The 22,833-nt window shown below is 38.1% G+C and overlaps 1 protein-coding gene across 4 annotated transcripts in view; it reads right to left on the bottom strand.

Annotated features, from left to right (window-relative positions):
* The window catches only part of PTPRC (protein tyrosine phosphatase receptor type C), a 124,941-nt gene that overhangs the window by 9,065 nt on the left and 93,043 nt on the right, over positions 1–22,833 (bottom strand). For all 4 annotated transcript variants that reach the window (XM_082612987.1, XM_082612988.1, XM_082612989.1 and 1 more), the window contains 12 exons: positions 17,190–17,298; positions 16,550–16,584; positions 13,841–13,950; positions 13,191–13,281; positions 13,023–13,099; positions 8,453–8,489; positions 8,258–8,355; positions 7,409–7,534; positions 5,530–5,687; positions 5,181–5,316; positions 3,358–3,507; positions 218–308 (listed from right to left, as the gene is read on the bottom strand). In XM_082612987.1, coding sequence (XP_082469113.1) covers positions 218–308; positions 3,358–3,507; positions 5,181–5,316; positions 5,530–5,687; positions 7,409–7,534; positions 8,258–8,355; positions 8,453–8,489; positions 13,023–13,099; positions 13,191–13,281; positions 13,841–13,950; positions 16,550–16,584; positions 17,190–17,298 — 1,218 coding nt within the window. The remainder of the gene's footprint in view (positions 1–217; positions 309–3,357; positions 3,508–5,180; positions 5,317–5,529; positions 5,688–7,408; positions 7,535–8,257; positions 8,356–8,452; positions 8,490–13,022; positions 13,100–13,190; positions 13,282–13,840; positions 13,951–16,549; positions 16,585–17,189; positions 17,299–22,833) is intronic.

The raw sequence follows: 22,833 nt of genomic DNA, 5'->3' as shown, positions 1-22,833 counted from the left end.
AACATGGAATATTGTCTGTCCTCTGAAGTCCATTGTAAATGTTTGGGGTTCAATGTATTTGCTACAACTAAAATTCAAATACCCTATAACTATTCTCTACTGTCAAGCAAATATTGAAAACTTGCTTCCAAATGGTTTGTGTGTGTGTGTTTCACATTAAACAAATTCAAAGAGAGCTTCACTTTATCTGATACAAAAAATAAAATAAGCTGCATACATGGAATGACGTTAGAATTCCTGTTTTTACTCTTATTTTCTTCTTGATTCCCAATGTGCTGTGTCCTCCAGCTCCTATATGAAGGAAGTCTCTGAGGGGAAAAAAGAAAAAAGAAACAGAAAGGAAAACTCCTTTAAAAATTTATGTATTGGCTTAGTTTATTATTGTAGCATAAGTTGCACCCTAAAGAAAAAAGTTCACCAGGTTTTGTGAAATTTGCATACGTTCCTTAAGGGCACAATTTTTAAGTTTGCCTCTGAATTTTTCTTTATAATTGCTCAGGTATTAAGTACTTTGACATGGCGAATTTGAACATATACGATTATATAACAGAATATGTTTCCCGGTTAAGAGGTGCTGGATAGCAAAATAGTATGATTTATTCTTGTATAAGTTGAAAGCACCGCATAGATGTTGATTATTCTCCATATTGCAAAAGCAATGGTAAGTTATTTTAAATGATCCAAAGTAAATTCTCCAGATGAAGCATTTGCCGAAGACTAGGCTCACGCTTCAAATAATCAATACCTCATTTCTTTAAGCCCTCCAGACTATTTCCCTCTCCCTCGCGGTAACTAATCAGTCGGCAAGACCTATCATTTCTCCAGGTGGAGCTCTCAGATCCTTCTGCTTTTCTCTGTTCCTACTTAGTCCAATCTGCTTTCATTTCTCACTTGAAAACATCAGCAGTTTTTTCACTGGCCTCTTTGTCTTCAATCTCACTTGCTCTAATCCTTCTAAAACACAAAACAGAGCAGGTCCCCCCTCAGGTTTTTGGCAGCTTCCCATCTTTGTTAGGAAGGATTCAGCATCCATACAGCACAGAAAGCCTGTCGGAAGATGCCCTTGACTGTCTCTGCAGCCTCACCTCCTGCTGCGACCCTCTGCACTGCAGCCAAACCTACTTCCCCCAGCCTTGGAAGGGGCTAAGCTGCCCTTTAACTCTTAGCAGATTCTCAGGTGTGTTTTCTGCCTGGACTATCCTTGCCCCTTTTTCTCACTCTACTAACCTCTACTCGCCCTTTAGATATCTGTTTACAGGTCAATCTGTACTGGAAGATCTCCCTGCCTGCAGCCTTTTCTTCCCAATAAATAACTTAAATAAATATTTGTCAAGTGGATGAATAACCTAAACTGAGAGAGCTCATCATACAAAGTTCAGGAAGATTATACGCATATATGTGTGTGTATATATAGGTATGTGTGAATATGTATTATATATAAATGTTTCAAAAACTATGGTGTCTTCTTTCAAACTAAATATGGAACCTTGTTTCAAATCACACTCCAGCCTCTTCATTCCTTAGCCTCTTCACCTCCTATAATATTCCTCCTCTCTTCAGCCATCCACATTCCCCACTCCACTTTTGTAGGTAGGTTTCATTCCAAAGATTGCATCACTTTAAAAATTATGACTCCAACCATCCTTCCTATGGAAAATTACCTCTATTCTTCCTAGTCATTTATTGTAGTACCTCCAATCCAGCAATCTGCAATCCTATCAAAACCTTTATCATATTGTTTTTACTCCTTTCTTTTTTTCCCTCATGTCTTTCTGTGGCCAATACGCTCTTTATCATCCACACTGTATCATTCCTTTGCAAACACCTTTAGTGCCTTTGCCTCCCAACTTTCAATTATTCACTTTAAAAAATTCTAGATGGGTTTAATCCAACTATACACAGCTCTAACCCCAATGTTACTGTAGGAAACAAAAACAAAAGAAAACAAAAAACTGACTGGCTCTCTTTAATTTCATGACCATAAATTTCAAATGATCCAAGAGTAATTTTGGCACCCCTACCACCTTTGCCTGGGAGATTGCTTTCCTACTTTGACAGAACTATTTCATATGCTTTTCTCTTTCTCAAGCATAAGCCCTTCTTTGCCCTACTCACTTCTGTCCCCCTAAACTCCCAAGCAACAATCTTACTTCGTATTCTCTTGAGAAAAATAAGGCAATTAGACAAGAACTGCCTCAACTTCCCGTCACTAATCTACAAACCAACCTCCATCTCTACCCTCATTTTCTGTCTCCCTTTCTGCTCAGATGGAATAATTTCACTGTTTCTATGAGAGCTGTGGTCACTACCTGTCTGGATCACACCCACTCCCCATGACCGCATACAAATCACTTTGATTCTTGTGCCTAGAATTGTACTCGGTACAGAGCACAGACTCAATCACATTTGTTCAGCCAAAGAATTTACCCTTTTTTTTTAAGTGACCTTACATGTGAATGTTTAAATTAAATGTATAAGTGTTTTAAACAGTGTCTGTCTATATGCAGTATAGTGGGGTTAGTGTATTAAAGGCAGTCAATTTATCAGCTAAAAGAGCAAGAATAAGAAAACACCCTTCTATCGAAGACCATGCCGGTAGCCTACTAGCTTTTCCATCATGGTGATTAGCGCAAGCTCCACTCCCACTCCAGCCCCACTCTGATCCAAAATATTGAACGATTCTGCATCTGATTAAAAGCACGTTCCTGGTCTTGCTGTGAAACTCTCTGAATTGACCAGTTTGGTAGTTTACGGAAAGATTCAATAAACTGAAAATCATAGGTGAAAGAGAAAAGTTACAAAACATTTTTTTGACAACTGAGCAATTTGGAGATAGCTATGCCAACTCTCTGAAATCACAGTGAGCTACATCTTAGGTTAGTTTTCAGAGTAACTGCCTGATAAATAGGTTAGGACACAAATATTTATCCTTTAGTTTCTGTCTACCCTCTCCAGTCAGTTCATGTTCCTAAGTGGTCATAAACTCCTCTAACTATTTCCTTTACAAACCAAAACCAGATGTAGTTTTTAAAGGTGAGATGCTACATTGCCTTTGGCGGGCCAATTTTGTGGCCATATACTATTATTCTGACACTTTATTTTATACCAACTTAATGAAGAATGGTTAAAATATTGGCTGTAGAATCAGATTTCTTGGTTTAAACAAGTTTCCTATGGAATAGCTGTGTGCTTTCAGGCATTTCTCTTAAACTCTGTGTGTCTTAGTTCTCTCATCTCTTGCCATTTCATGGCAAGGCCCAAATACAAGAACTATGTCAAGTACCTAGGACAGCACTGGAAAAGAGAGACAGAGGTTCAAGTTATCTGTAATGGTGCTCTTGTTATCATTATTGTTACCTGGAATTCAGCCTCCAGTGGGGAAGGCTCACTGGGTGGATCTCTTTTCTTCATGTTAGACAGATATGGATGTAACTCAGACAAGCTCACTTCTGTTTCCCCAAACTGATTGTATTCCACCAAGGCCTGATGGATCAAGATGTACTGTGCCTACAATTTCAGGGAATAATATAGATAATTAATTGATAACTTAAAGTTCTATAAATCACATTTAAATAAATTCTATATTCCCATAATTTTGCTCATATGGAGACAATGTATGGAGAAGAAAACTGATATCTGTAAAATTTAAGTAATCTGGAATTTAGCTCTCATGGTTCTATGGGATCTAAGCAAATTCCATCTCAGATTTTTTTTCCAGAAAAAAAAAAAATATAGCTTGGTAAATAGATGAGGCATCTACAAGGTAGGGCATAACTTATATCTCATTCCTAACAGTTAAAAAACATTATCTGTTACTTCCTTCTGTGACTAGTATTGAGTCAGTAAGTTAAATTACTAATATATAAAACTATAATAAGTTTCACACTATAACTGGGGAAAAAAAACAGGTTGATATTCCATAGAACACATTTTTTAAAAGAGTTTCCTAGGACCTTTTAATAGAGAAAATTATTCTAAAAAGCACAATAGGCCAAACCCATATTTAACAGCTCCTAACCTTTTATCATATTTGAATCCACCATTTTTAAATAAATGACATATTTCTGATAAAAGTCAAGCCTCTTTAACACCACCTCTAGTCCCCTGAGTTTGGCTATAGTATCCTTCCCCTCTATTGTGTTTTTCCACAGGAAATAATTTCTTTTTTTTTTTCCTTGTGTACGATCTGTTTTCATACTTCTACACTAATATCTATGTATTTATAACATTGTACATTTTCGTGTCCTTTCTTAACAATGACATAAATTGAATTGTATACGTTTCATCTGGTGACTATATTCACTCATTGTTTTCATCTGAGCATCTACCTACACAGAGAGCTATAGACCTAGATTATCCCTGTCAATCGCAGCAGAGCATGTGTTTACAAAGGTTCCATATGTCCACATTCTGTTTGTTCATTCCCATATTGATATATATTTAAGGTTTTCCATTTTTTTTGTTATTCTAACAATGCTGAACACAATGAACATTCTTGAACATGTTTCTAGTTGCACACATTTGCAAATGCTTCTCTCGGTTATATACATACATGTAGAATTGCTGGGTCAAATGCAGACAATTTTGATAATAACCATTGCTTACAATTACTGACTACATGCATCTTCCAAGAGCTTGTCTAAGTGCTTACTTGGGTTACCCTTTGTGTCTTAACTCTGTAAGGTAAATACTATCATTATCTCCATTTTACATATGACTTAACTGAGGCACAGGGACATTAAACACGGGTAAAATAGTGCACAATATTAAGAATAACAAGCACGATTTGAAACTACTACATCTAGTTCCCAAAGCCAGGCTCTTAACCACTGTACCGTCCTATTCTTGTCTCCCCAGTTTTAATTTTATGAGATGCCGTCAAACTGGGTTTTGGCATTTTAAAAATTTTCCCAATCTGATATGTGTAAGTGCTATTTCATTATTTTTTTAAATACATTTTACAGTCATCCTCCTTCCACAGTACTCTCAGCCACTAATGCAAAATGCTTCTAACTGCAATTGGTGCTTTATTTTTCAGGAAATTAAAAGAAAAAATATTTTCACCCACTGTTCGAGGTTGAGAAGAATTTGGATTTCCTTTAAGATCACTACTCCCACCACAAAAAAAGATTTAAATCAAAAGGCATAAATAAAGATAGTGACTGTAGCCTGGAACATACCTCCACCTGAACCATCAGGCATCTCTGTCGCCTTAGCTTGACGACATAGCCATAGACATCCACCTTGCTCTCTGCCTCCAGGCCTTCTAACATGGCATCAATTCCAATATAGGTGCCTGTGCGTCCAACACCAGCACTGACAAAACAAATGAAAAGGTTGAAGGTATGATTGATCATGGCAGGAAAACTAATGGAAAAGCCAGCAAGGGTGAAGCAGGGTAAACAATGTCAGTTTCTCCTCATAGATTGTTTCTCAAAGTAGCAATTGCCAAAGGGGAGGGTGGCCCTAACATCCCAAGGAGTGAAAATTTGAATGGTCCTTGTGCTTTTGGTGGGGGTCTTTATTTACCTGCAGTGCACCACGACAGGGCCACTGAAGAAGTTGCTGAAAGCATTCACTCTCCTGCGCAGCTTGAGGAGCAGGTGAGGGTCTTCAGGGACCCCATGGTCTGGCCAGCTGGTGAACTGAATGTGGGTCACTTCTCTTCCAGTTGCTTTTTCTTTTCTCTAGCCAGGGGATAATATATTTTTTAGATGATTTTTTTTTTTCTCAATGCAAACCATGGGACATAAGTAAGTGGAAGGGAGGAACAGTACAAAAAACTCCTCGTACAAGTTCTTTTTCATTCATGATTAAACTCCTTTCCAATGAATAACTAGGAATTGAGACATCAAGCAGGACTGGCATGCACCAACCAGTAAGCAATTACTTACCAGGAAGGTAAGTAACATATGGTTAAGTGTAGCTGAAACCACTAGGAACTTTCATGCTGCCAAGCCAAAAACAAACAAACAAACAAAATAAAAACACAAAAACACACAAAACAAGGGTATTGGTGGGTGGGTGTGAAAAGATACAAAGTAAAAGCCATTCTCACAGCTGTTTGAAATACTTCTGCTTGGTAGGAAGACAAACAGGACTATTGTCATATGAAGAAAGTCTGATTAATTATTTGATTAATACTATATTTCTCATATTAGAAGTGTCAGCTCGACTGTAGAGAGAGAACTGAGGAAAGTCAGCTCCAGATTACAGCTCATGTTTCTCCCAGTTTCAAGGTAAGCACTAGAAGATGCATAACTCATAATTCTCTGACCAAGTATGAAGAACTACCTACATTTAGATAATAGAAGAAACAAATAAACAAACAAACAAACTTGGTTGGTTCTAATTTTCAGATAGGAAATAACTGAGTTAATGAAGAATAGTAATGTCAGACTAATCAACATAACCAGAATGGTATTGGCCTCTACATTCCTGGCTTTAGTGCATCATGTCTTTGGCCATGAACCACTGGTAGGATTGTTCCACAGCCTTCCAAGGACATAGTTGTTAGTGATGCCACAGGGCTTTAGAAGGCCTTGGGAGAAATAGGCAACTGGTATATTTTTCTTTCACAAAATGTATCTGGATCATATGGAAATACAATTTAGATTACTGAGAAAATCTCCAATAAATGGAATTCAGAGAAAATTTCAACCTTATCTATAAAGACTTCCATATTTTAACATCTTTATTAAGATATTTTCACATTTCTTTAAAGTGCAAATGTTTTCATTATATTCACAGAGTTGTAAACCATCATCACTGGCTAATTATAGGGCATTTTCATACCCCCCCAAAATAAACCCATACAGATTAGCAGTCACCTCTATTCCTGCTCCACCCACCTCAGTCCCAAGCAATCACTAACCAACTTTCTGTCTCTATAAATTTGACTATTGTAGACTTTTCATATGAGCAGAATCATATAATATGTGAGAAGACCACCATTTTAACTATTATTTAAGGCCACACTGACAATTTTCTTTTCGGAACTAAACATTTTATCTCACCTACAGAGTTAGAACTTTAAACTTCTTACAGTAGTCTCTGTGCCATTTGTATATATTTTCCATAATGGTAATAAACCCATTGAGATGAGGGACCATTTTATCATTCATTCAATAATGCAGTCATTCATTTAACACAATTGATGAGCTTTTTATACTTCAAGGGTCACAGCATTATAAACACTTTTGATTTGATGTGGACAAACACTATTTTCACTAGTGACTTAACTTGACCCTGTTGGCTTGTGTTATTGTTCTAACCCAACTCTTCCTCCTGCAGTTCATTAAAAAAATAAATTTCCAGATATATTTCAATGTCTCACATTTAATATTCCATAATTATGTTTTTAGACAAACAGGATGAAAATTAAAATTATGTCATAAAGCAAACTCACATTTGAAATGGTCAACTTCTGAATGATGTAATCCGGGCATCTTTTGTGCTCATTGATCTCTACAATCACATCTCCAAAAACCCGGCTGCCCTCTTCCATCAACGGCCAGTATAATGCACACTTGTTCTATATTTTAAAAAATCATTAATGATTCCAGTTTTTCATGTAAATGGATTTGTTTATTAAACATTCTTTGTAAAACAAAAGAAACAAAAATGTATTCTTTGAAAGTCTCAAGACATTTTTATAGTCTCCCATAAACTGTGATGCTTGGAAAGTATTCCATTTCCCATTAAGTGCCCTGAAGTATTTCCTTCATACGACCCAGCAGAAGAAGGATGATTTTCCCAGGCTTAGCTGAATATTAAATGGGGACGTGTTTGGTGGTCAGCAGAAATGGTGTGGTTATGTGCGGTTAATTTCAGGCTGGGGGATGGGGAGGATTTCACCCTTCCTAAAGTCACATTACATGAATTTTCACCTATCTGCCCAAGGTCTGTGTGTTTCAAGTATTAACAAGTACTTGTGAAATCAGCCCACAGAAGGGTACTGAACTTAAAATAATACTGCAACAAACTAGGAATCACATAGAAGTACAGCAATGAAACAGAAACATTTAAATTTTATACTTATATACAAATATTTATATATGTGCATATTTAATTTTTCTACAAGTATGAAATTTTAAATCAAGTGTTATACTAATTCAAACAGAGAATGATCTGTTTTGTCATCAAGCACATACATATGTGACTTTTCAAAATACAGTTCAACACTGTCTTTTCCTAACATCCAGCCTCCACCCTGTGAGTCCTGGACCTTCACCCTATGAACCTTCTGGCTCCTTACCTTGTTCCCTTCTTCACATCGAGTGACCATGACAATAACCGTGGCTTTCTGTTCCCAGATCATCCTCCAGAAATCATCAACAGTTTCATCCCTGGGACCTAGGGGGTAAACAAATAAAAACTGGTAAGAAATATCTTCTTTAAAGTGCTATAAAATAATTTTTCAAAAAGAATGTTGGACTTTCAGGTAAATTACCTTGTGCAGCAATGTATTTCCTGGGTTCTTTGAAACCCTGTTCAAAACACACACAGAGGTATATCATTTACTGAGCACTCAGTTATATATTTACATGCAAAAGTGTGAGATAGGGAAGTTGCCTTAGATCTGCCATTTCTTGGTTGTGTATTTCCCTGGGCAGTTTCAAATTAAAAGGGGGGTTTTATTAACTCAATGGCAGTTAACTGTGTCAAATATGTTAGTCAACATTTACAAACAATATTCATGACCTTCATGGGTCTTTGCTATATACCCTAAACAATTTTTAAAACTAGATAGACTTTATCTTCATGTGGGAAGGTGCAGCAATTTATAAGCATAATACAGGCACTCCTATATTTTAGATCCTGCCAACCTTTATAGCACCATCTGCCAGAATTCAAACCTCCTTACCAGCCATAGAGATACTTTGGGGATTTTTACTCAATTTCTTTCAATAAATCATCCTGAGGTTAGCTCCATACTTCTACCTCTTAACGAGTGCTGGGATATACCGTTGATTGCCTAGAATCCTTTTCTGCCACTCTAGATAAGAGATACAATAACTTTCATTTTATTACCTACAATGTCTGCTTTCGCCACTCTGGTTACCAAGGCAAAGAAGGAATAGAGACAGGTGAGACACTGTGCTAGTTTCTTCCAAATTATCTCCTATTCCTCAAACTTACCTCAGTGATCAGAAAAGCCCTTCAGAGAGATAACCTTTGCCCTTAGATGAAATTCAGTCACGTGGGCCACAATAATTCATGATTAATTTTAGTAACTTCTTGAAACTTCTATTTCATGATATAGTATTATTCATACATTTATTTATTCAACAAGTATTCATTGAGTGGCTACAGTCTGTCAAGTACCTATCTAAAATCTGGAGACATATTCTTTCCATGAGCTCCCAGGTCTGTTGGAGAAAAGTAAGTGTAACTCGATACTATAATTACCATATTTATTTGAAAAGAAAATTTTTTTTTTCCCTAGAGGCTATCTAAGTCCTTATAAAATCTGCTCTCAATGACTTTACTTTGAGGAACAAGTTATTGTTTGGAAAAGACACTATACACAAATAAATTTGTTCAATGCTAATTGTGAAGGCCTGCAGTGGTCACCTACAGAATCAGTTAAAATAGAGGCCAAAATTATGACACAATCTTAGTAATTATTTTTGGACTATGAACTCACATTTGAAAGTGTTAGTTGCCACTGTAAACAAGCCTTTGGAATATCATATGAACAAGAAATTGAATCGTGGATACCAAGAGCACATGTCAGGGCAAGAGGTATGTGTTGCTTGGGATAGAATTTACAGGGACAACATGAAACAAAAATATAAAAACTTTTTTTGTTGGGTTTTTTTTGTTGTTTATTTGTTTTTATTTCTACTGCCTTGGGAGACTGACCTAAGAAAACATTGGTATGAATTATGTCAGAGAACGTTTTTCCTATGCTCCCTTAAAGGAGTTTTTGATGTCATGTCTTATGTTTAAGTCTTTAAGCCACTTTGAGTTTATTTTTGTGTATGGTGAGAGGGTGTGTTCTTTTTTTTTCTTTTAATACAGCAGGTTCTTATTAGTTATCTATTTTATACATATTAGTGTATATATGTCAATCCCAATCTCCCTACAAAAACTCTTATGCATCAAACAAAGTTGATGGGAAGTAGGACATTGTACAGGTTAGAGGGTTAGACAGATTGCTTGAGAAAAAAACATCTTAGCTTTGCTTCTACTAGCAAAATTGGGAATTCCTCAATTCCTAAATTCTTGTGAGAGTTCATTGAATCAATATATGTAAAGTACTTAAATTCATGACTGATAAATAGCAAATGTATAATAAGTTGTATTATTATTATTATTATTATTATACAGTTATCATAATCATTAAGGTCAAGAATTTTGCTCTGGAAAATCATCAGCTATCTCACAAAAGGACACAGAAGTTGCAGATGATTGTTTCATGAACAATCCAAGTAAAAAAGTTTTTTTTCATTATTATATAATTTTACATAAGTTGTGTGTAGTGGACTGAATAATGTTCCCAAAAAAACTCATGTCCTCCCAGAATCTCAGAATGTCACCTTATTTGGAAATAGGGTCTTTGTGGAAGATGGGGTCATACTGGATGAAGATGGGCTCTAAATCCAATGACTGGTGTCTTTTATAAGAGAAAGGACACACAGTGACACAGAGACACACAGGGAAGAAGGCAACGTGATGACAGAGCCACAGAACAGGGTGATACAGCTACCAGCCAAGAAACGCCAAGGATGGCCAGAAACCACTATAAGTTGGAAGAGGCAAGGAAGGATTTTTCCCCAGACCCTTCAGAGGAAGCATGGCTCTGCTCACACCTTAATTTCAGACCTCCAGCCTCCAGAACTGTGAGATAACACATTTTTCTTGTTTTAAGTCACTCAGTTTGTGATTTTTTTTATGTCCACTCTGGGGAATTAATACACTGTCTAAATAAATAAATGAATAGATAGATAGAATTTGAACATTTTACTTTCTTCACTGAAAGTTTGTGAAAGCTTATATAATCATGTAGATCAAAAGAAACAAACTAAACCTCAATTTCAATTGTTTTTTCTGTGAGAAAAATTTGAAATTACCTCATAAACCAGCATGGATGATAGTATGAGACAGTTTGTCAACTGTTTGATTGTCAAAAACAATTTTCAATAGTCACTGTTTTGGCAGACTGTGTGGAAATAAACACTCATACTTTGCTGGTGGAACATATACGGGTACAACCCCAGTGGAGGACAATTTGGAAATGTCTTTTAAAATTACAAATGCATATTCTCTTTGAGCCGGCAGTTCTTCTTTGAGGAATTTATCCTACAGATATGCTGAAACTCATTGAGAAATAATATGAGTCAAGATTATTCATTAAACCATTGTTTGTAATAGTAGATTAGAAACCATATTTAACGCTTGTTACTATAGGAACTGATTAAATACATCACAATGCAGCTATGCCAGGAATTACTCTAAAAAATTTAAAGAAAAATGTTGAAATGTTCTGTGTTCAGAGCCAGCAACCTACAGCCTGTGGGTCAAATCAGCATGGCCTGATTTTGTAAATGCAGTTTGTTTTACAGAACAGCTGCATTATGTATAGTTTATAGAAGTGTAGTCACTGGGCTTCAGAGCTGAGTAGCTGTGGCAGAGATGGTATGTCCTGCAAAACCCCAAATATTTGTTATCTGGCCCCTTACAGAGAAACCTTGCCAGTCCCTGCCTTTTACAATGATATTTTATGTATCCAAGATATATATTTTAAATAAATGGAGCACTATACAGAACAGTGTGAACATTATGTTAACATTTTTGGATAAAGGAGAGGGTAACAAATGTTGGTGTTTTCTTGTTTGTGTATTAAAAAACTCCCGCTGGATAAATAGGAAAAAACATAGAGGTTATCTTTTAAGGTAGGTGGAGGGACTGGGTAAATGGTGGATTGAGTAGGAGGAATTTTGTCTCTCTGTGTTTTTATACTGCTTATTATTTTTTTTAATTCATGTGATGCATTACTTACTGAACAATTGTTTAATAAATTACATTTTAAAACATTTTAGATAAATTAACCATGCACTATATCCTCAGACTGTTACTAACTGAAAAAGGGCAGGGACTTCCCTGGCGGCACAGTGGTTAAGAATCCGCCTGCCAGTGTAGGGGACACGGGTTCCAGACCTGATCCGGGAAGATCCCACATGCCACAGAGAAAATAAGCCCGTGAGCCACAAATACTGAGCCTGTGCTCTAGAACCTGTGAGCCACAACTACTAAGTGCATGAGCCACAACTACTGAAACCCACGAGCCTAGAGCCTGTGCTCCGCAACAAGAGAAGCCACCGCAGTGAGAAGCCCGTGCACCACAACGAAGAGTAGCCCCTGCTCGCCGCAACTAGAGAAAGCCCGCATGCAGCAACGAAGACCCAACACAGCCAAAAATAATAAATAAATAAATTTACTAAAAACAAAAATTAATAAATAAATAAAAAAGAAAAAGGGCAAAAGTACCAAATTAACCAGAGCCTCCCAGTTTTCTCCTCTATGGTGAGGGGCAAAGACGGGGCTCTTATGAGAAATACACACATAGATAATTTAGATAATATCCAGCGTATAACAGGTACAAGAGTATTTTAATTCTTAGTTATCATTCTGTTTGGAAAGAAAAATCCTATATTACCTAGCACCAATAACAAATAATAAATAACTATTCTTGCAAATATTAGTGATTTTGTTGTTTATATCAATGGCATTTATGAACTTCCTTCAAATCATTTCAAGTAATATTTCTAAAAATTTTCCATGAGAGGATATATGTATAACTGATTCACTTTGTTGTACACCTGAAACTAACACAACAGTGTAAATCAACTATACTCCAATAAAATTTTTAAAAAATAAAAAATTTAAACAAATAAAAATTTGCCATGACAAAGAAGGAACTGAACAGAATGCATAGATACCAGAAAAATGAAAATGGTCAGAGACAATATGATGAAGATATAAAACCATCTGGCTGTTATGCATTTTTTACTCACATCAATATAGCTGGCATTGATATAGTTGGACCCTGCATCTCCGTTTATGTCAGAGAGTTCAACACGGTTATAATCATCTGTTCAAAGAAAAGAAATATTAAATAAGTGAAATCATGAATAATCAAGTAGCCTAAATGTATGGAAATCCAGTTCTTGATGAGCACTTACAAGGAAGGATGTCAACATAGCGGTTTTTATTCTGGTTAAAGGGTTTTCGAGCATCCTTGATAGAAAACTTGCCAAATACCCTCGGAATGCTCTGAAAGACACAAAGATCCTTTGGGTCACATTCAAGAAAAACCATTTCCCCTTGCCGCTTATCCTTTTGAGCAAGTGACACCTCCTGGAACGTATTTCCTTTACACTGATGAACAAGTTGCATATGGTAATTGAAATGAACATTATTAGGAATTATGCAAAAAACACTCTTTAAGAAAAATGAATGATAGGCTACTTGGAAAATAAATCCCATGAGGGAGAGCAAATTTAGAAGTTATTGCTCTGCCACTTTACAATTCACTGAAAAACACACTTGGATGATTACCTAGAGCACAAGGACAAAATCAGCCAAATGCGTTTCGAGATACAGCTTCATAACTAGTATTCATACAACGAGGCAGCATTATCTTGAAATGTTGACTAGTTTTATGATGATGATCTTCTGGTCTGCAAATATCTGCTAATAAATAACTGCTTTGACTCCGTTGCACTATTACGTGGGATAAACTATCAAGGCAAATGGTTATAAAATACATTTAAGGTGAATTACATTGATAACAGAGTAAACTTTCTCATCATGTATCGAGAAGAGCACACACCTGGAATTCAGCCAGGAAGAGTCTCCCTTCATCAGCAATCTTTCTCTTGTAAGTTTCCAACAAAACATCTGCATGGATGGGCTCCACAATCATCAGTTGCTTCTCATCATCTTTAAATGTAGTAAAGATTCATGACTAGTGTTAATGTCTCTCTTTCCCTTGTTCATGCAAATTTCGTTAAACATATACCTTGGATTCAGTCCTTAGTGTTTTTCCTTCTCATACACTTTCCACCTGGAAAATCTCACTCACACATAAAGATTCACCTGTAAACCTATGACGTCTAAATCTTGGGCTCCAGCCCCCTTCTGGCCTTTGTATTAATATTTCCCTCTTATTCTCAGATTTTCCACCCAGTTATTCCATAGGGACCTCAAAGTCAAGATGTTCAAAGTAATTTTCCCTTTATTCTAGTATCTCAAATCTTGGCAAACAGGACCACCATTCACAAAGTCATTCAAGACGGAAACTTCCAGGTGATCCACGATTTCTCCCTCTGTCCCCGTATCCAACAGGTCGCCGTGTATTTTCCATCCTTTCTGCCTGTGGTCACGCTCAGGACGCCTCCTCATCCACGTAAGGACATCTTCCCGACTCCTCTCCCTGACTCCAGCCTGTCCCCAAGCTGATTTATCTTTTAAACTGCCACAAATTCATCTTCTGAAATACAAATACGAGCATGCAGCTCTGCTTGTTGAAAAAAAAACCTCACACTATTGTTTGTGCTCCATAGCCTAAAGGCTAAAGTTTTAATGTCTAATGTGATATATGATCCCTTTTTATCATCTCACCTGACCCATCTCAACCACACTGTTTCCTACACTTGCTTTACATCTTAGGCGTGAATGTTCTCCAAGTGCATCACACACTTTCTTGTCCTCATGTTTCTGTACACACTGTTCTCTCTACATAGAATGTCCTTCCTCATTTTCTATTTATGAACAGATTCCAGACCAAATATCACCACCGTGAGGATATATACATTTTTTTGTTGGATTAAAAGCATTTTATGGCAATAACAATATTCATCTATATTGTATTTTTTTTCTTTTTATTGTATCTATTTTAACTTGTGAAATACTGTAAGCATATAAATAAGAGAATATGATGAATACTCTATACCCGGGACTCATCTTAATGTGATAATCTCTAGAGTTGACTGTGAACAGATTGTGTTAATATTTTATGCCACCAGAGTGAAACTCATTATATGTTAGGCTTGTGAAATAACTTACTAAATAACAAAATACATATTAATGTAAATAGCTGTAAGTGTATATGAATACTGGAACAACTCCTACTATCCAAGGTATATCTGACAGTATTTTTTCAGTATTCATGTTAATTTCCCCTATTTATTAGATGGAGAAAGAAGATGTCCATTAGGGGTGTACATTTATCTTTTTGTCCATTGAAATTTTCTATCCAATCATAACTATCAAACTGTCCATGTATGGTTGCTTCTTTGGGTGGCTGGAGATTTCCGGCATTCATTCATTCTGACCTAGGGCCACCTTTAGGGTTTTATGGAGTTTGGGTAAGTTCTAACCACTCCAAGGAACAATCAGTGTCAGCTTTGAGATAAATGCTCCTTGACCCCTGGCAACGGTCCTCCTCCTGTCTTAGGTGCCTGTCACTCTTGTGATCTTCATCCATCCCTCAGCCCACCTCTAAAAACTAACCCTCAGGACAATTTATCTCCCACTTTAACTTATTCATTGACACGTATTTAATCCACGTGCCCACCCAGGTACTGGGGATAAAGCACTAAATGGGAAAGGAAAGCCTCCCTGCTGCCCCAGAGCCCACATTCTAGACAAGGGAGGAAGATTAATAAACAAGTGGAATATAAAATACAGTGTCAGGAAGACTCTGCAATGGAAAATAAAGCCTATTGGGGAGCTTCAAGGAACCTGCCCAAAAGCTTCTGCTTATAGATTTGGGACCTGCCCTGGCAGAGGGAAACCCTTCCGAGACAAATTAAAACCAGATAGAGGAGTTCTGAAATGTTTCCTGTCTTGAGTATGAAAAAAACAAACCATTTCCTATATTATAAACATGATATCAACTTCTTTATCTCCTGCCCTTTAAATGGACCAAAAATCACATTTTTAAAGAGAAATGAAAGAAGTACTGTAAAAGATTTTAAGAGAGAAAAAGGGAATATGTTTTCATTTCCTAAGTCAAATTGCAATCTTGTGTCATGTCCATCATTGTGCCTTTAGTGGGAACTGCCAGTGTCCCACCCTTGCAGGGATGTGCATACACTTGCACTCCTCATTTGTGTGGCTTTCCATCTGCTCCTTCCTCAATGTTTCCCCACAATCTTAGAAGACCCATATTACTGCCTTCTCCACAATCAGCTTTCCATCTTCCATTTTTCTATAACACCACACACAGTCCACGACGATGGTATCTATCAAATCTGTCATATTTGTCCACATGTCTCTCTTCCTCTGTTAGATTCTAAACCTTTAAAAGCAGAGTCTGTGGCTTGTCACTGATGTATTTTCAGTGCTGGCACAATATTTGGCATACTCTGGGAAATGCATAGATCCTTGCTGGTTGAATAAACACATAACTTAAGTTTCATCATTGTATCCACAGGGGAAGTCCAGGTTAGATTTTTTAAAATATTGAATTATTATTTCAAATGAGTAGATTCAAATGGGAGGGGGATAATCACTAGTAAAAAATGTGCATACTTACCCCTTTCAACAAGTTCCTGCTGTTCATCTAAATTGCTGTGAAAATAAGAAATGTAAGTTTGCATACTCTTAAGAAACATAGAATTAAGTTGGCAATCAATTTATGTTTAATGAATGTCTTGAAGGAAGGAGGGAGTGGAGGTGGGGAAGAAAAAAAGGAAAAGGGCAGGGGATGGGAGGGGATGATGGGGGGGAGAAAAAGTCGGGAGGAAGAAACCAATTACGGGTGGTCAGCCAAACTCGGATAACTGACCACATTATTTTATTTGGAAACTCTTGGTTTTTGTAAAATGTAGTTGTTCCTGGACAGAGGAATGCACATCCTTCCCTAGATACTTCTCTTCTTTGTCATTTCTAGATCTCTCTGACCACTTTGTACAAAAAGAAAAGACATTCTTTCATTGGTTATTATTAAAGGAAATCCATCCAATTATTAGTGAATGTAGAAAATATTAATATTTAATATAAACCAATAAGACCATGTGAAAGTCTTTGATCAAAAGGTCAGTGATGTCCTGGACTTTGTGCTGTCGTCTCTGAATTCACATTTTTCACTTAATTGGTTCCAAACTGGCCTCATAGGTGGGTTTTCATCATTATTACTACTATTATTATTTTTTCATCTTAAAATCAACTCTTACCTGGATCTTTTCTTTTGCAGATCATAGATTTTATAGAGAACAACAAGCAGGGCTATTGATGTCACAATAATCAGAAATACCAGAAATATGATCAGTGCATTAGAATTATCTGGAAATGAAAAGGAACACATAAAGAGAGCTTATTATGTCAAATATTTTGCTGGATTCTTTGAAAAAATCACCTTACAGTTTAACGTTTTCATTTCTTCTGAAGTTTTCAAAAATACAATTTTTAGAATGAGATCAAAGACAATACATTCCTGATTTTGTAAATCTTGCCTATATTGTTCAGAACCAATAAAACATTTCATATTTTAAGAGCGATAGAGCATAGAAGAGCAATTATCTTCCTTCCTATCAAATAATGTCCTTTTATGAGATACTATCATTTAAATTTAATTCTCTTTCTTTCAGTCACTCCATTTTGAAGGGATCGAAGAGGTAATCTAGTTACAATTCTCAGAGAGAACCTCCTATAGTTTAACTTTATATGCAGAAGTAGGTAGCCTCTTAAGGGGATGAGAAAGGTCTCTGCCCCACAGAGATAAACCTGCTCATTGAGGTATACAGTCAGTTAACCAAGGGACAAAATTATTTCATTCTACAGTTGGGATTAGACTTACCCTGACATGTATTTTCACTAAGGTTTAATGTGAAATCACACCCTTTCTTGGAGGAAGGACAGAGAAAAGAGAGTGTATTGGAAATATCCTTTGCCCTGAATAAGTAGGTCATACTGTTTTTCTGCAGTGAAAGTGCAGTAAAGTACCACAGAGGCATTAGGGAGCCAGACTTAGCTCCACCACTTCCTAGTTGGGACCTTGGCCCAAATCTTTATTATCTTTGTGTCTCCATCCCTAATTCCTAAAATGAGGCTAAGTGAGTTTGATTCACTGTAAACATTTAGCACCATGCCTGGAGCATAATCAGTACTAATTATTCACAATTCACACAAAGTATTTTTAGTCTTTAGTGTGTGTCAAACACTGATTTAGGTACTTAAGATGTCTCAGAGAACAAAACAGACAAAGACCCCTGTCCTCATGGTACTGATGTTCTGGGACGTAAGACAGACAGTTAAGAATATACACAATAAGTAAGCAAATGGTAAAGTAGGCTGGAAGATGATAAAGACTGGGAAGGTAAGGAGTTAGCTAAGGAGGTACTGATGGATGCTTGTTCTAGGCACAGGTGTAGTTAGGTGAGAGCCTGGGGGCAGGAGCATGCCCCGTGTCCAAGGAGCAGCAAGAATCCAGAATCCAGAGAGGCTGAAGTGGAGGGAGGGAGAGATGGGCCCAGGAGATGCCATTTGAGAATATGGCCAGGAGTCGGCGGAGGATGAGGGTCAGGTTAGAGGGCCTTGTAAGTCATTTTAAGGTTACATTGCTTTGTTGTTGTTGTTTTTTGTTTTGTTTTGTTTTGTTTTTGCTTCACTGCATACCTTGTAGGATCTTAGTTCCCCAACCAGGGTTCTAACCCAGGCCCACTGCAGTGATAGTGCAGAGTCTTCACCACAGGACTACCAGGGAATTCCCAGTTACACAGGTTTTGGAGTTAAAGGTGTAGCACTTGCAGGATTTTGAGTAGAGGAGTAACAAACTCTAAGGTGTGCATTATACAGATCCTTACGACCACTTATTGAAAATGCCATAGCCCAGGCAAAATATGACAGTGGTTCAGATGAGGTTGACGGCTCTGGAGTTAGGGGAAGTAGTCATCCAGTGCTATAGTGAACAGAGGTCATGAAGGCTGTGGGCAGAGCAGCCTTCTGAGGGGAACAGAAGCTCAGTTTTGGATTTGAGAGTCTGAAAGAACAATTAGATGTCCAAGTGGAGGTGCCAAGTAGGAAACTGGATATGCAGATATGAGGCTCTCCTACTATAAATCTCACGAGAAAGGGGCTGGGACTGGACATTAATTTAAGAGTCTTCAATACAGAGCTGTTACTTAAAGCTATGAGATTAACTAATTCACCAGGAAATTAAAATTGGATAGAGAGGAAAGAAATCCCAAGACTGAGTCCTGAGACACTCCAGTATTCAAAAGTTGGAGGAGAAAGATGGAACCTTCAAAGGGACTCACAAGTGAAATAGGATGAAATGAGCTTTACTGTTAGGAGGTGCAGGGGGTAAAGAAATAGGGTGGCAGTCAAAGAGGAAATAGGGTCAAAAGAAATATTGTGGTTGTTGCTGTCTTTTGTTGTTTTTTTAACAACTGCATCTTGATGAGATCCATCCAGCACAGAGGGGAAATCATGATGCAGGAGAGAAAGAAGAAAACTGTTACATCAGGGGTTTTGGTTGACAGGATCAAGGGATTCAAGAGTAATTGCAAGAGAGTGATTATGGATTATAGATTATGGATTAATGGTTAATCCATAATGATGGATTATAAATTGACATTGTACACAGAGGGAGTGGAGGACCCAAGGGGATGAGGGGCAGTCCATCAGGGTTCACTACCATGACTATGGTTCATGAAGATAGGGAGAGACTTAGTGCTCTTACTATTTTCAGTGAGGAAACAAATTCAACCCTCTTCAGTCATGTTTCTAAGGCAATACAGAAATTGTACGTTTTAGGCAGGGGTAGGCTGAGAAGACTGGGTGTTTTGAAGGAAATATATGGTGAACAGAATTCCAAGATATGGTGCCCAAGATTTCCAGGTCCTGGTTACTTCAGAAAATACTAATCTAGGTACTGCTGCAAAGCGATTGTGCAGAGAGAATTCAAGCATCGAGTCAGTTGGGACTGGAAGACATGGAAATTGTTCTGGGTGAGCCCAAACTAATCATGAGTTCTTTAAAAGCAGAAGTCAGAGATCTGAAGCACCAGGATCACTCACACTGCTCTGGCCTGAAGATGGAGGAGGCCAGGTGGAAAGAACGTAAGGGACCTCTGGGAGGTTAGTGCAAGCCCTGGCCTGCAGCCCGCAAGGAAATCGGGTCATCGGTACCACAACATCAAGAAACAGGACTCCGTCAACCTGGAATGATCTTGGAAATATTTTTCTGCATATTCTCCAGATAAAAACTCATTCTGGCCAACATCTAGATTTCAGCTTTGAGCGGAAGACCTGGTCACATGGAGCCAGAATTCTGACCTACGGAATTGTGAGCTAATGAACAGGTGTGGTGTAAAGCCACTGAGCATGCAGTGATTTGTTGGACAGCAAGAGAAAACTAATACAAAACATTACCTCCCTGTGATTTTGCCTGGAGACAGTCCGTATAGTTCAGTGTGGTTGAAGCAACAACCTCCTCCCCTCCCTTGCTTCCTTCCTTCCTGCTTGTGGCTGACACTGGCTGACTCTTAAGCACACCTCTTTTCTCTTCCTTCTGGACCAGCTCTCCTTTCTGTTAAGTGTGTCCAGGTAACTGAGATAAGGGTAGAAGGCACATAAGTCTCTTCTGGGTCTGGTGCTTACCCCCTCTGAAGAGACCCTTCACCACCTCTCTTCTCCAAACTGCTGGCTGGATGGTGGTTGTCATCACAAATTCAGAAGCCATGTGTGGGAGAGGTCAGCCCCTGTATCAGCCTGGAGTTTTGAATGGTGTGTGGAGCAGAACCCCACCCTCTACATGCCCACAAACATCCCCAATTGTTGTGGAGTAAGAAATAAATGCCGGGCTTCCCTGGTGGTGCAGTGGTTGAGAGTCTGTCTGCTAATGCAGGGGACACGGGTTCGAGCCCTGGTCTGGGAAGATTCCACATGCCGCGGAGCAACTAGGCCCGTGAGCCACAACTACTGAGCCTGCGCGTCTGGAGCCTGTGCTCCGCAACAAGAGAGGCCGCGATAGTGAGAGGCCCACACACCGCGATGAAGAGTGGCCCCCGCTTGCCACAACTAGAGAAAGCCCTTGCACAGAAACGAAGACCCAACACAGCCAAAAGCAAATAAATAAATTTTAAAAAAAAGTAACAAATGTTCAAGTACAATTGGTGTCTTTAAAAAAAAAAAGACACTATGCTGTCTCTCAAATAATAGGCATCGAATAAAATTAAATTTAAAAAAAAGAAATAAATGTTTTGTTATTTGACTGGGATTTGGGGGCTTATCTGTTATAGCATCCATCATTGCCTTAATTGATTGGTACCCCTCTTCATCCCATACTGACTGAGCAAATGCTACGTGTCCTAAAACTGTGACGGTCTCTGGGGATATGGCAGCAAATAGGGCATAAAAATGTACCAGTTCTGAGGGAATTTTCCTTATCTTTGGGGGAAAACAAAGGCTAGACAGGTAAATAAAATAATTATATATTTTCCTTATATTTAAAGGAAAAAAATAGAGTGGTAAGAAAGTAAGGGGAACCTATTTTCTATAAGGTCCGTGGAAGACTTCCTGTGCATGAGACATTTCTCCTACAACCAGAAAGATGGAGTGACTCAGCCAGGCCAACGGATGTGCAAGCAGCGTGTCTCATGCTCCAGATGTCTCTAACTGGAAATTCATAAAAACAGGAACATAGAAAATTAATTTCAGATGGAGATTGTCAGATGTCAGAGCTGAGTCTGCATCCTGGCTCTGACATTTCTTTGACTCTTAACACGGGCAAACTGATTAAATTGTCAGAGTTTAAATTTTCTCATCTATAAAATGGGTATGATTTGATCTTCTTTAGAAAGGTGAGGTGAGGATACCTATATATGTGTCGTGTCTGTGTCTATATCTATATCTATATTTATGTCTATATGTATGTCTATCTATCGAGTGGAAAAGAGAAGGCCAGCAGCACATACTAGACATTTTGCAAAAAAACGCACCAAATGATGTTGAGTGAACATTGCAATCCATAGCAATTAATTAGGGCTGTTGGTTCTATAGAAACATCATGTAGCATCAGATGTGCCTCCATAAATGTATTAATAATAGAACAACCAAGGCTTCAAATATGTCTCATGGCCTAAGACTTGCTCTTCTCCCTTCTCTCTAGGAGCCCCTGTAACACTGACCAGGGTGAAGATCCATGATGGCAGACAGGATGGGAGACGGGAGCCAGAGGTTGAGAGATTTCGGCAAGTTTTGGAAGGTAGGAAGCAAAGGAGAGGAAGCCACAACCAGAGAAGCATGTGGTGACGAGGGACACACACCTTCCCGAGAACACCTGGGCCTCAAGCTCCCAGGTGCCATGGACAGTGGAAACCAATCAAAAGACCAAAATGGCACAATCGAGTGTCTATTTACAGAAAAATCAGGCATCTCTTGAAAGACACAACAGGGAGGAGACACAAGGCTACTCTTTGGAAAAACTGAATGGAAGAGGTAAGAGTCTAGAGGTAAAATCAGGCTCTGAGTAGAGAAGGGAGGAAACCCAGCACTTAAGTGAAGCAGGAAAAACAAGTGTCTGCATGTGGAATGGCTGGACACTGGCTCTGTGCCCTCCCTTGAGGGACCATCCCGCACCCTCCACCTTAAGACGAGGACTAATCGTGGACTCATTTCTGGAGATTATGAATGATGCCAGAGAAAATAAATCAGTAAAAGCACAGAGAATCTCCTCAGTCAATACGGCCCCGTAAGGACCACAGAATTTCTAATCACCTTCTCCCCTGTGTCACTGTAACTATGGTCAGACTGCCCATGAGAACGGAACTCTCAAAGAAACCCTCAACACAAAAGGCAGATGTCAAAATAATACATC

The sequence above is a fragment of the Mesoplodon mirus genome (genome assembly GCF_964341445.2).
Source record: "Mesoplodon mirus genome assembly, chromosome: 3".
Taxonomy (NCBI): Eukaryota; Metazoa; Chordata; class Mammalia; order Artiodactyla; family Ziphiidae; genus Mesoplodon; species Mesoplodon mirus.
The sequence above is the reverse complement of the archived record's forward strand: the minus strand, read 5'-3'. Positions and strand labels throughout refer to the sequence as shown.